At 47.9% G+C, this 13263-nt stretch overlaps 1 protein-coding gene across 8 annotated transcripts in view; it reads right to left on the reverse strand.

Annotated features, from left to right (window-relative positions):
• TTLL5 (tubulin tyrosine ligase like 5) overlaps positions 1-13263 on the reverse strand; it is a 1306640-nt gene that overhangs the window by 524456 nt on the left and 768921 nt on the right. For all 8 annotated transcript variants that reach the window (XM_085626706.1, XM_085626705.1, XM_085626700.1 and 5 more), the window contains one exon: positions 11627-11817. In XM_085626706.1, coding sequence (XP_085482832.1) covers positions 11627-11817 — 191 coding nt within the window. The remainder of the gene's footprint in view (positions 1-11626; positions 11818-13263) is intronic.

Consider the following 13263-nt stretch of genomic DNA (forward strand, 5'->3'; position numbering starts at 1 on the left):
CAACCACAGCACCGAGACCGCCCTGATCGCAGCCACCGATGACATCCGAACCCTGCTCGACAACGGAGAAACAGCGGCCCTCATCCTCCTAGACCTCTCCGCAGCCTTCGACACGGTCTGCCACCGTACCCTAGTGCAGCGCCTCAACAACGTCGGAATCCAGGAGAAGGCACTGGAGTGGATCATCTCCTTCCTCACCGGAAGGACACAGAGAGTCCGCCTCCCACCGCTCAGATCAGAAGCCACCGAAGTCTTCTACGGCGTTCCTCAAGGCTCCTCGCTTAGCCCAACCCTCTTCAACGTCTACATGAGCCCCCTCGCAGCCATCGCACGCCAGCACAACCTCAACATCATCTCCTACGCCGACGACACCCAGCTGATACTCTCCCTCACCAACGACCCCGACACCGCCAGAGCCAACCTACACGAAGGGATGAAAGAGGTAGCCGAATGGATGAAGAACAGCCGCCTGAAACTGAACTCGGACAAGACGGAAGTCCTCATCCTGGGTTCCTCACCCTCCGCCTGGGACGACTCCTGGTGGCCCCCCGCCCTAGGCAACGCACCCAAACCAACAGACCATGCTCGCAACCTGGGCTTCATCCTGGACTCCTCCCTCTCCATGACCAGACAAGTCAACGCCGTCTCCTCGGCGTGCTTCAACATCCTGCGCATGCTACGTAAGATCTTCTGGTGGATCCCCACCGAGACCAGGAAAACGGTCACCCAGGCCCTCGTCACCAGCCGTCTGGACTACGGCAACTCCCTCTACGCCGGAACCACCGCCAAACTCCAGAAGAGACTCCAGCGGATCCAGAACGCCTCAGCACGTCTCATCCTGGACATCCCCCGCCGCAACCTCATCTCCGGACACCTGAGAGACCTGCACTGGCTCCCGGTCAACAAGAGAATCACCTTCCGTCTCCTCACCCACGCACACAAAGCCCTACACAACCAAGGCCCAGGATACCTCAACAGCCGCCTCAACTTCTACGCTCCCAAACGCCAGCTTCGATCGACCAGCCACGCCCTCGCCGCCGTCCCCCGCATCCGAAGAGCCACCACAGGAGAAAGGTCCTTCTCCTACCTCGCCGCCAAGACCTGGAACTCCCTCCCGACCCACCTCCGCCTTACCCAGGACCACCTCGCCTTCAGGAAACAGCTCAAGACCTGGCTGTTCGAGCAGTAGCGGACCCCCTCCCCTAGCGCCTTGGGACCCTCCGGGTGAGTAGTGCGCTATACAAATGCTTTGATTGATTGATTAAAAGGAGTACACGCCCGACCCTTGGTGTTGTAGCGGTACTGGTTCTATAGTTCCTTTTAGAAGTAGAGACTGTACCTTTTGTTGGAGGACGTGTAGGTGGTCCTGTGAAAGTTTGTGAACCTTTGGAGGTATGTTTGGAGGAGTGTTGATGAACCCCAGGCAGTAACCAGAACGGATAATCTGTAGAACCCACTTGTCTGTTGTTATTGACTGCCAAGTTGGTAAGAAATGTGACTGTCTTCCCCCGACAGGTGTTAAATGGTCAAGAGGAAGTATAGGTAAGTCACTGTTTTGTATTGGAGGGGGAGGTACATGTTTTTGACCCTCTAACTCTGCCTTTGCCGTTGTTTCCACTGTAACCCCCTCTGAAGTAATGTTTTGACCCAGTGGGTTGATTATTGCCCTTGTAGGTGGATGTAGTCTCTGAGGAAGTATTTTTGGACCCTGCTCAATAGAATGAGCACCGAAACGAACCACGGCCTTGTGTTGACTGAAGGGCTCCCATGGATTTGCCCACTTCAGTGTCTTTCTTCATATTTTCCAGTGAAGAATCTTCCACTGGACCAAAGAGGTGTTCCTTACCAAAGGGTGTGTTTAGTATGGAAGTCTGGACCTCAGGTTTGAACCCAGATGAACAAGTTACTTACCTTCGGTAACGCTTTTTCTGATGGATACAGTATCTGCCTGTGGATTCCTCACCTTATGAATATCCCCTGCACCAGAATTCCGCAGAATTTTTTCGTAACTCTCCATGCCGACGAGGACGTCGGCTCCGCTCGCGACTCCGCATGACGTCACCGGAGCCCTTAGAGAGCCTCGTTGGCGTGATGATGTCAGTTCCACCCATTTTTTCCGTGCCTCCGAAGCGAACAGGTGGACCGACAACAGATTCAAAGTATACACAGTACACAACATTTGAACCAATATACACAGTACAAAATCAAAAAGGAAATCTAAAGAACTTAAGCATTTCCTACAAATGTACCAGATAGAAAGAAGATACAATGTAAAACAACAAGCCAAATAAGGCATCTTTTAAGGTATACAAAGGTGGACAACGGGGAGTTGGGTGGGTCAGTGAGGAATCCACAGGCAGATACTGTATCCACCAGAAAAAGCATTACCGAAGGTAAGTAACTTGTTCTTCTGATGGATACATCTGCCTGTGGATTCCTCACGATATGAATAGATTCTCACAGCAGTCCCACTCCCGGAGGAGGATGTCCACCTTTCTTATACCAAAAAGTCCTGCCAGACAGAGCGCGCAAAATGCCCCTCCCTCCTCATTTCGGAATCCAAGCAATAATGCTTTGCGAAAGTGTGGAGGGAGGCCCAGGTCGCTGCCTTACAAATGTCCAACACAGGAACACCTCTGGCTAAAGCAGAGGTGGAAGACTTAGCCCTAGTAGAATGAGCTCTAATACCCTCAGGTGGTTCCTTCCAGCAAGTGCATAGCAGATCTTGATGCACAAGATGATCCACCTGGATAAAGTGCGCTTGTGCACAGCTTTGCCTTTTGAGGGTCCAACGTAGCCCACAAAGAGCTGATCGTCCAAACGTAAGTCCTTTGTCCTGTTCAAATAAAAGCTCACCGCTATTTTAGGGTCCAGGCGGTGAAGTCTCTCCTCCTCCTTGGAAGGGTGAGGGGGAGGATAAAACACAGGGAGAGTTATGGACTGTCCCAGATGAAAAGGAGTAACTACCTTAGGCAGAAAAGCAGCCCTGGTCCTGAGGACCATCCTTTCAGCATATATGGTCAAAAACAGGGGTTTTGAACTAAGAGCTTGTAGCTCACTCACCCTCCTTGCTGAGGTAATGGCTACCAGAAAGACTATTTAAAAGACAAAAGCCTCAAAGGACAGCTATGAAGGGGTTAAAAAGGGGAACCCATCAAAAAAGTCAAAACAAGATTAAGATCCCATTGGGGCATAACAAAGGGAGTAGGAGGAAACCTATTGGTAAGGCCTTTGATAAATCTCAAAACGATAGGAGACTTAAATAAAGACGGCTGATAAGGTAGACACAGAAAAGCCGATAAGGCCGACAAATAGCCCTTAACTGTGGCCACAGCATAACCCTGCTGAGCCAAGGAAAGAGCAAACTGAAGAACATTCGACAAGTGGGCCTTTTAAGGGTCAATGGATCTCTCTCCACACCATTTAACGAATCTTGACCATCTGTAGGAGTAAATGGACTTGGTGGAGTGTCGCCTGGCCGATAAAATAACATCCACCACGTCAGGCGGTAGAGAGAAAGAACTCAGGTTGCCCCGTTCAATCTCCAGGCATGAAGGTGCAGGCTCTGGAGGCGGGGGTGTAGAACCTGCCCCTGCGACTGCAAGAGGAGGTCTGCCCTGAGAGGGAGACGGAGCGGAGGGTGCGATTAGAGGTGAAGAAGATCTGTGTACCACACCCTTCTTGGCCAATCCGGGGTGATCAATATGACTTGGGCCCGGTCTTGGCGAATCTTTCTCAGAACCCGAGGAATCAAGCAAACGCGTAAAGGAGTTTAGAGCTCCAACTCAACTGAAACGCATCCCACAACGCCCCCTGCATTTGAAACTGGAGACTGCAGAATGACGGGCAATGCGCATTCTCGATAGTGGCAAACAGGTCCACCCGAGGAGTCCCCCACGTCCGGAAGACGTGTCAAACTACCTCCGGATGAAGCCTCCACTCCACTGAGACTATCCGCACGTACGTTCAACACCCCGGCAAATGATTCACCATCAAGCAAATCCGATGGTCCTGAGGCCAGGACCAAAGCCGCAAAGCCTCTCTGCAGAGACGGTACGACCCTACCCCACCCTGCTTGTTGACAAGCACATCGCGGTAGTGTTGTCCGTCAGGACTTGACCGACTGACCGCGAATGGAAGGGAGAAAGGCCTTGAGCGCCAAACGTATCGCCGCAATTCCAGAAGATTGATATGAGACATTCTTTCATCTGGAGACCAAAGACCCTTGATCTCCAGATCCCCCAGATGAGCACCCCACCCAAGTGTAGAGGCATCCGTTATCACTGAGGCCACCGATGGAGGAAGATGAAAGGGCTTTCCTTGAGACAGATTGCCCTCCACGCTCCAAGACAGATCTGCCGCAGCTTCTCTGGAGATCCTGACTGACTACCTGAGATCTTCGTTGTGCTGATACCACTGCCTGAGGAGACACCACAGGAGCGCCCTCATGTGCCAGCGTGCATGGTTGACCAGCAATATGCAGGAGGCAAACAGAGCGAGCAGGCGAAGGACCTTCAGAACTGGAACAACCGTTCCATTGTGGAATAAAGGGATCATCTCCTGAATGTCGAGAATTTTTTGTGGAGGAGGAAATGCTCGACACAGAGTAGTGTCCAGTACCGTCCCTATAAACAGGTTGTGCTGAGAGGGCACCAGGTGAGATTTAGGCACATTGATTGAAAAACCCAAGTTGAACAACAGTTGAGATGTTACCCGCAGATGATGTAGCACCATCTCTGGCGACTCCGCTTTGAGCAGCCAGTCATCCAGATAGGGGAAAAACAGGAATCCCCGGCCTTCTGAGATGAGCTGCCACCACTGCCATCACCTTTGTGAAGACTCGAGGTGCAGTAGTAAGACCAAACGGGAGGACCGCAAACTGGTAGTGCTGCGACCCAACTGTAAAACGGAGATACTTCTTGTGCGACTTCAGAATGAGGATGTGAAAATACGCATCCTGTAAGTCGATCGACACCATCCAGTTCTCTTGCTGCAGCGTCAGAAGAACCTGAGCAAGGGTCAGCTTCTTGAATTTCTCCTGCTTCAGGTAAAAATTCAAGACCCCGAGGTCCAGGATCGGACGTAACCTGCCGTCCTTTTTGGGGATCAGGAAATACAGGGAGTAGCATCCCTGACCCCTTTCCTGCTCTGGAACCACCTCTATCGCACCTTTTTGTAGTAATGCAAGAACCTCCTTCTGCAGAAGAAGCAAATGGTCCTCTGAACAAAAACCTTGGCAAGGAGGGTAAGGAGGAGGAAATTCCCGAAAGGGAAGGGCGTACCCATTCTCCACAAGGTTTAAAACCCAAAGGTCTGTCGTGACCGATTTCCAACCTTGTAGAAAGTGAGACAGCCGACCCCCTACAGGACCCACATGATCCAGGATGGGGGATCTAGGGCTGCTTTCCTGCAGTACCAGAGGGAGCGGGGAGGCAGAAGAGGAGGAGGAGAGATTGCGGGCAGAAACACGTTGGCGACCTTTGGCTCTTCCTCTATAAGATTTGTAGAGTGGATTCTGCTGCTGCTGCTGAGGTTGACGGAAGTTGCGAAAGGAAGACCTTCCAAAGCCTCGATATTTCTTGTAGCCAAAACCTCTAGACTGGGTCTGCAATCCCAAGGATTTCGCCGTGGCTCTGCTATCCTTAAACCTTTGTAAGGCCGAATCTGCTTTTTCCCCCAAAGAGCTTCGGCCCGTCAAAGGGCAAATCAAAAAGAATGGCCTGGACATCAGGGGGAAATCCAGAAGAACAAAGCCAAGAATGCCTTCTTGTAGCTATGGAGGAGCCCATAACTCTGGCTACTGAGTCAGACGGATCCAGGCCTGATTGAATAACCTGTCTAGCCGCAGCCTGAGAATCTGACAGAACCTCCATAAAGATTCACCTCTCCTCATCAGGTAACTTGGGGGCCAATTGTTTTGCCGAGTCCATCAAAGCATGTATGTAACGGCCCAACAGACAAGTAGCATTGGTCGATTTTAGTGCCATGCTAGACGAAGAGAAGACCTTTTTAGCGGACTGCTCCATTTTCTTAGAGTCCCTGTCAGCCATGGCCTGTGGAAAAGCACCTGAAGATTGCTTGGAGCAGGATGCCTGCACCACTAAACTCTCTGGAGATGGTTGAGAAGAGAGAAAATATGGATCCCCTGGTGCAGTCCTATACCTTCTAACCACAGCTTTAGAAACGGCAGGCAAAGAGAGTGTTCTATGCCAAACCTCGAGGAAAGGATCCAATAAAGCTTCATTAAAAGGTAACAGGCTCAACTGTGGAGGAAGGTGAATGCAAAACCTCTGTCAACAAATTTGGTTTATATTCGGAAGTAGGTAACTGCAAATCCAAAAGCTCCGCAGCTTTCCTTATCACCAAATGGTAGGGAGCTACCTCTTGAGGAGGAGAAGCCCACGTAGAAGAGAGTTCCCACCCAGGAGAGGTATCCAAACCACTCGCCTCCTGAATTCCCTCAAATTCATCCAGAGACTCTTCCAACTCGCCCTCCTCTACTTCCTCTCTACGATACTGCACCTCTTCTAAAAGCCTCTGAGCCTCTCTCCTTGAACGAATCCGCGGACGCGGCGTCGGTGGCAACGTATGCGGTGCCGGCTGCTCCGGAGCTGGCATCGAAGGAGGCTCCGAAGGAGGCACGAGATCCACATGAGGCCAAGAGGAGGGCTCATCAGACGGCGCAGAGGATTCTATCAACGGCGTCGAGATTCTCGGCGCTGGAAATTGCCATGACGGCGCCATCGGCATGAAGGGTGCCTGGGCATAGTGCTGGGGCACGCCCAAGTTGAATGCCAACGGACCCACGGGACCAGAAGGTGCTCCGGATGGGAAAGCCACCCTTATAAAAACTCCGTACATAGCATTTAAAAAATGCGACTGATCCGCCCCTGGAGCCGGGAACTGCGGATATGGATTCTAGCCAGTATCCAAACGGGGAGTGTCCGACGTCGGAACGATCGGATCCACTGCCGAATCCACCAGTTCAATCTCAGGCACAGGAGAACTGGCTTGGCGTCTGAAGGCGGTGAATCCCTCGGTGCCGGAGACTGCGCCAGAGTGCCTTTAGGAGAAGAAGACTTCTCCGGAGTCGCACGAGGAGAAGGAGAGGACGAAGGAGATACAAAGTACTTACGGAGACGTCGAGGAGCAGGTGAAGGCGACCTCGAAGCCTTACCCTTCGTCGAGCGGTGCTGAGATCCTGTTCTTTTTTTCTTGTGCTTTCTCGACTTCGATGTATGCGAAGTCGACGACTTCGACTTATCACGCTTACGCCCTCTTCCTTCTTTCTTCGCCTTTGTCAGAAACAACTTGGCTTCCCATTCTTTAAGTGCTTTAGGATTCATTTTCCTGCAACAGGAACAGTCCTCCATGTCGTGATCTGACGACAAGCACCAGAAACAATCTTCATGGGGGTCAGTGATGGACATGTGACCCTCACATTCCCTACAGGGCTTAAAACCATACTTCCTCGAAGACAACATCACTTCTAGCAACAGTTAAAGTATAAGGAACAACAAAGTAACTACAGAAAATATGGAGATTGCTAGAAAACCGTTACACGTTGACGGCGCGGAAAAAAGGGGAACTGACGTCATCACACCGACGAGGCTCTCTTATGGCTCCGGTGACGTCATGCGGAGTCGCGAGCGTAGCCGACTTCCTCGTCGGGGTGGAGAGCTAGGAAAAAATTCCGCGGAATGCTGGCGCAGGGGATATCCATAAGGTGAGGAATCCACAGGCAGATTTATCCATCAGAAATGCGAAGCCAGGCGTGCCTTCGTAACAGGACACTGGTGTTTACCGCTCTGGCAGCTGTGTCAGCAGCATCTAGAGCACCTGATTTGAATATTTGAGATAAGTTGTCCCTCTCTCACTAGGTCTTAAGCTTTAGCTCTATGTTCTTGGGGTAGAAATTGGAGTAATTGTTCCATTTCATCCCAGTGTGCACGGTCATATCTAGCTAACAATGCTTGTGTGTTAGATATGCGCTAGAGGTTTGCTGCCTGAAAGGCCTCCCGTTTCCGGGAAGCATCAAGAAGCCTGCCAATCCCCTGCATTAAGGGGCAGCAGACCTAAGCTACAGGACAGTGTCATAAACTTGTGTTACAGAATGAACAGGTTCAAGAGGCTAATCTTGAGGGTGGGTCTCAGACGCCCATCCCTCTTTGGGACCAGGAAGCAAAAGGAGTGAAACTCCATGCCTCTTTCTTTCAAGGGTATCACCTTTATGACCCCTTTATTTAGCAACTCAAAGACTTCCTGAAATTGAGGCGTGTGCTGGAGAGTACACCCTAGTAGAGCGATCATTGTCCAAAGGCAAGGATAAAAGGGTACGATAATGCCTTTACGGATTAACTGGATGGTCCAGTGATCTATTGGAATCAGCTCCCAACTGGTGGTAAGGTGATCCTCCACCTCATCGGCAGAATGTGAAATAAGGGAGTGGGGGGTGTTAGCGAAACCCCATGGGATGGCGAAGACTGGATTTGCTGCTGCTGTTGGCGAAAGCATTCTGTAGATCCAACCTCCACCCTGAAAGAAGCTGTAGAACCACTGGGGTGTTTAGAGCAGCTGTGAAGGTTGTTCTGCTGTGAGGGTTGTGCCTGAAGTAGCCTCAAAACTTCCTGTACTGTTAGTGGATCTGCCTCAATGGGATGACCTAGCCGAGCTAGCAAGTCTTAGCTTGGCTGTCCTTAAAGCTTTCTAGGGGAGAAGCTGATCACCTCTCTAAATAGCTACTGCAATCTACCAGTTTATAACTCAAGTTTGCCTTGACATCTACTGAAAAGCCAGTGAGATGTCTCCATGCGTGGCTGCACAGCGTAATGAGTAACGGCATGGTAGGAATGGTCCTACCATGACTCCTATTACATTTTTGGGTAGTGAAGGTGTAGTCTTTTGTAGCACCAGTTTACTTCATACATCGTCTAGCAAACGTACAAAGTCACTTTGTTTGGGGAGGTGCAGTTAATACTAGCCACTGCTACCAGAGTAATAGTTGAGGTACGTGCTAAGATGCTAAGAAGTAAGTTCCAGTGGAAGGGACCGAGATAATAAAAGTAGTGCAACCTAAATTCAATTGTGGGTGGTTTGGGTGAGACTAAATGTTTAGATGGACCAATCTTAAACTGAAAGTGGGAGTATGACGTGTAAAGGAGTCAAACAGTATAAACTTTAATTCTGATTACCAGCTAGTAAAATGTCTGATTTATGGGAGAGGGTGAGCTGGCAGGAGTATGCATCGGACATTGTACAAGGCTCAAGTAGTGAGGCTGAAGACCTTGTCTACTGGGGAGAATCATTACTTATTCAGGACCACTAGTAAACTACTCTGGTAATATAACTTACCAAAAACCAGAGAGTTGACCAGTGCTTTGGCTGTGTGGAAAGGAATAAATGGTAAGATTTTTCTTATATTTAGAGCCTGCGACCATGTTGCATTGGCCATGGAGGTGAAGAAAAATTCCATGGACATAGCGGGACTTAATGCAACACTAAGGCATCTGGTAGAGGAGAAAAAATCAGGATGTTAGAAGTGGACATGTGAGCGTTAGAAAAGGACAAGTGACTTTGGTTAAGGATATGTGCAGTCAAAAAAGAAAAATACAGGAGACGGCATCTTAGATGAGTTCAACATAAGGTACCACAAAGTGAGCCAGTAAAGAATGGCAGCTGCACAGTTAAAAATGATTGGGGAAAAGAAAAGAAGTTAGGAAATGACCAGGACATGTGGGTGTCATCTTTGATTAGATGATAAAGAAACCCAAATTAGGAAATTTTGTGTTGGTGAGTAAGATGGCAAAGAGAGAAAAAAGGTAGTAAAGAAGGTAGGAAGAATTCGGTGTTCTAAACTATTGAGAAAGAGAGATCAGAGATCAAAGGAAAAATAGTTTAAGACAAACTGGTAATGCACAGGTTACTAAGGAAGGACAGGACAGTGGGACAATCAAGAGAATCGAGTGTGACAGATAAATCAAGTAATATGTGGAATGATGAGAGGTGATTGCAATGGCTAAATGAAATAGAGTGGTGTTTGTTGACTGGAAGAAAATTAAGCAGGTCATAAAGGGAAAGATGTAAGGTAATGTGGTGAAAGAAACTGCATTCCAGTATTTTGAAGAAAAGTGGAGCTGGGATATAGTGGAGCAGTCAGAAGGTTGCTTTGCTTGTAGAAGCATTACCACTGAGAGAAAACCTATGCGTAGTAGGAGCTTGATAAAAACTATCATTACATTGCTATATTTGATCAAGAAGAACTTTATGATGGACAAAAGAGGGTTCATTGTTTGTGGACTGAATGAAAGAGAGTAAAGGTCAGGTTTGCAGATCTGATAACTGGTACAAGCTCTGTTAGTAGTGAGGTACGTAACTTTTTGGGTAGTAATTGTAGAACTGAAATAGGATATGTAGCCATTAGCTAAAAGAGAAGTGTATATGTAAGATGTGCAAGACAGAAAGATTTATTCTATGTGCAGTCATTATGGGTTAGAAAAATTGAAGCCTTAAGCTTTGGAAATGATAATACATCCATGGTTTGTATGTATGCCTACAGATTTTTGGTAATCTTATATTTGACTTATTTGCTGAAGGCATTCTTGTATGTTGGTTTTCAAAGCTCGAATATCAGACAAAATACAGGGATGTTGCCATGGGCAACTAGTGGACAAACCATGTAGGGGGTAGTGTGAATAAAAACATGTTTGAGGGTGTCATTGTATCAACTCAATGATGTAGTTTGCTGCAGACGTATGCTGTCTTTGAAGATTTGGTTACAATACGGTTGGAGGGAATCAAGCGAGTGCTTCCCTTTAATTAGAGTGATAGCATTGATGGGGAAAAGAGCGGGAGGAATATGGGCCAGAATATGCAAGATGGTATGGTCAGAGCAAGAGGATCAAATATGGAAAGTGAGGATAGCAGCGTACTGGATGTCAACATCCTTTGTTTGTGCATTGTTGGGTAGTCTGAGCTCAGCTGTGAGAAGAACCTTCAGCCAGCAGAGCTGATATAACAACATTTTATCCAGTACGATCAACTATTTATACTATACTAACTATATCTCATTACCTAAATATAATCATCACCTGTTTTGCACTAATTCTATACATTGTTATTGTCAAATAGCACAAGTACTGAGCAAATAAGGCATTTCAGTGCCTTTTGTTAGTCCATAAAATTTAGAAATAAAGAATGCCTTTGCTCTCCTCTGAGCTTCACTCGCACATATTGTCCTCCTCTAACATTCTGTCAAAAGAGCAGTAATTCAATATGTCCTTCGACAGAGTCCCCACTCTCACGTGTTCTACCTACAAATGAAATCCTGCTTCCTCTGCTCTTTCCACAAACTTCGGCGCCCTGCTCTCGGTCTGTGGGAGCACTCCAATATATGCTCTGCCAAGCTCATTCCAACCACAAGAGACCTCTCATGCTCTGCGCACACCAACTTCTCTACCAATTCTCCACTCAAGAGAGGCTCCCGCTCTCTTGATAAAGTGGTCTGCCAAAACAGCAATACTGCCCAATGCTCTTTGCCAACACAAAATCCTTCCTCTTTCTAGATAACCACAGCTATACTGACCAAGGTAGTTGCCAGGACACGCCATGAGCGGCTGGAAATACAAACCTGCTGAGTGAGAAGGCCCAGGTGACTGGAAGTGGAGTACTGCCGGTTTGCCTGCTTCTCCACTAGTCGTTGCAAGGCGGTGGCCACAGCATGATGGTTGGATGCAGTACTCTGGAGGATGCTGTCCTCTCGATCCTTCAATCCCGCTACTGTCGCTGAGCGATGGCGAATGGGACTCTGCTGGCAACTGACTGTGAATAAGAAGGAACATAATTAATGAGTTGTATACTACATTAGAGTTATGCCCCATGGACGTAAGGGTGTTGCAGGCTTCCCATGGCATCTATGATTACTGCAGCTGCAGTCAGTCTGCAATATGCATCTTATGTTATACATCACCTTCAATATGCCACTGACAGAGCCTGTAGTTACCTCCTACTCTACTATCACCATATGTTGCAGGTAACAAACTGCACACTATCCATGGATTTCGCTCTATGGTAACAGTGAGATGGATACTACCCAGGAAGTGTACTCCACAACAGCGGTCGGTGTGCATCATACAACTCATAACATCTGCTCCAAGGCTACAGCCAATGTGTGATATGCTACCCATAACATATGTTACTGTGGCTACAGTGTGCAACATTTTAACCTTTATTTCAGCTGTAAACTATGATTGGCTACTCAATCAGTCTGTCACTGTGGTTAAAATTTGTGGGCTGCACAGTGCTCATAGCAGTGCTCATGACCTATATCCACACACCTAAAATCAGACGGCTGTGCATTACTTGGACCTCCTGCAACCATAGTTGAAGTCAGTGGGCTGCACACACTGTTCACGGTTTCTTTGTGCCTTGGGTGCAGTTAGTGGCCTATATCAAAGATAGGATCAGCAACCCACTGGGATCTACATCACCAGGAATCAAATGGACAGGGACGCATGGGACATCGGAATCACCAGGATTAGGGTGAATGGGTTGGAGAAAACGTCTACAGGAACTCAAGGCCCCCAGTCTCTTTAGGGCAATAAAAACCCATAATAGAATGAATGAAATGAAGAAATAACAGGTGTTGGAATTAGAAAAGGATTGTAAATCAAATTCTGCTAAAACAGTCTTGTTTAAGGTCATTAGACGTATTGATCAAACAGGACATACCTACTTAAAAGACTACTCGAACCTTATGCCTGGTGTTTGAATACAAATGTATTTTTAAAAATAATAAACCTTTAAATTTTTTCCCCAAGAATTCTGCTTTGTCAACCACCAGTTTCTCAAATCACTTTGTGGGGGACTGGGGTCGGTGTGGAAGGGGATCACTCAACACGACTAAAGAACCACACACAGTTTATTGGTGTTTCATTGGTTTCTAATCTCATTCATAGATGAAGATGAAAGGAGTAACAGCCATAGGGAAAATTAATAGGCAATTTCTGGAGTTAAGCCACTCATAAGTCTTTGGAAATAAGCCACTCAGGAGTCAGACCAGAGTGTGACACTACAGGAGGCCTGCGGCAGAATCATGTGATTCCCAAATATTTTACAGCCCAGGACAAAGACCTGTCAAGTGGTTTAATCAACACATCCACACTGGGTACACATTCTGATGCGAGTAAAAGTTGATCAGACGTCAGTCACAGCAGAGAAACCCAGTGAAGGAGCTGTAAAACAGAAGGGACACTCTGGAGTGCCTTT

This window comes from Triturus cristatus, chromosome 9 (assembly GCF_964204655.1).
Source record: "Triturus cristatus chromosome 9, aTriCri1.1, whole genome shotgun sequence".
Classification (NCBI taxonomy): Eukaryota; Metazoa; Chordata; class Amphibia; order Caudata; family Salamandridae; genus Triturus; species Triturus cristatus.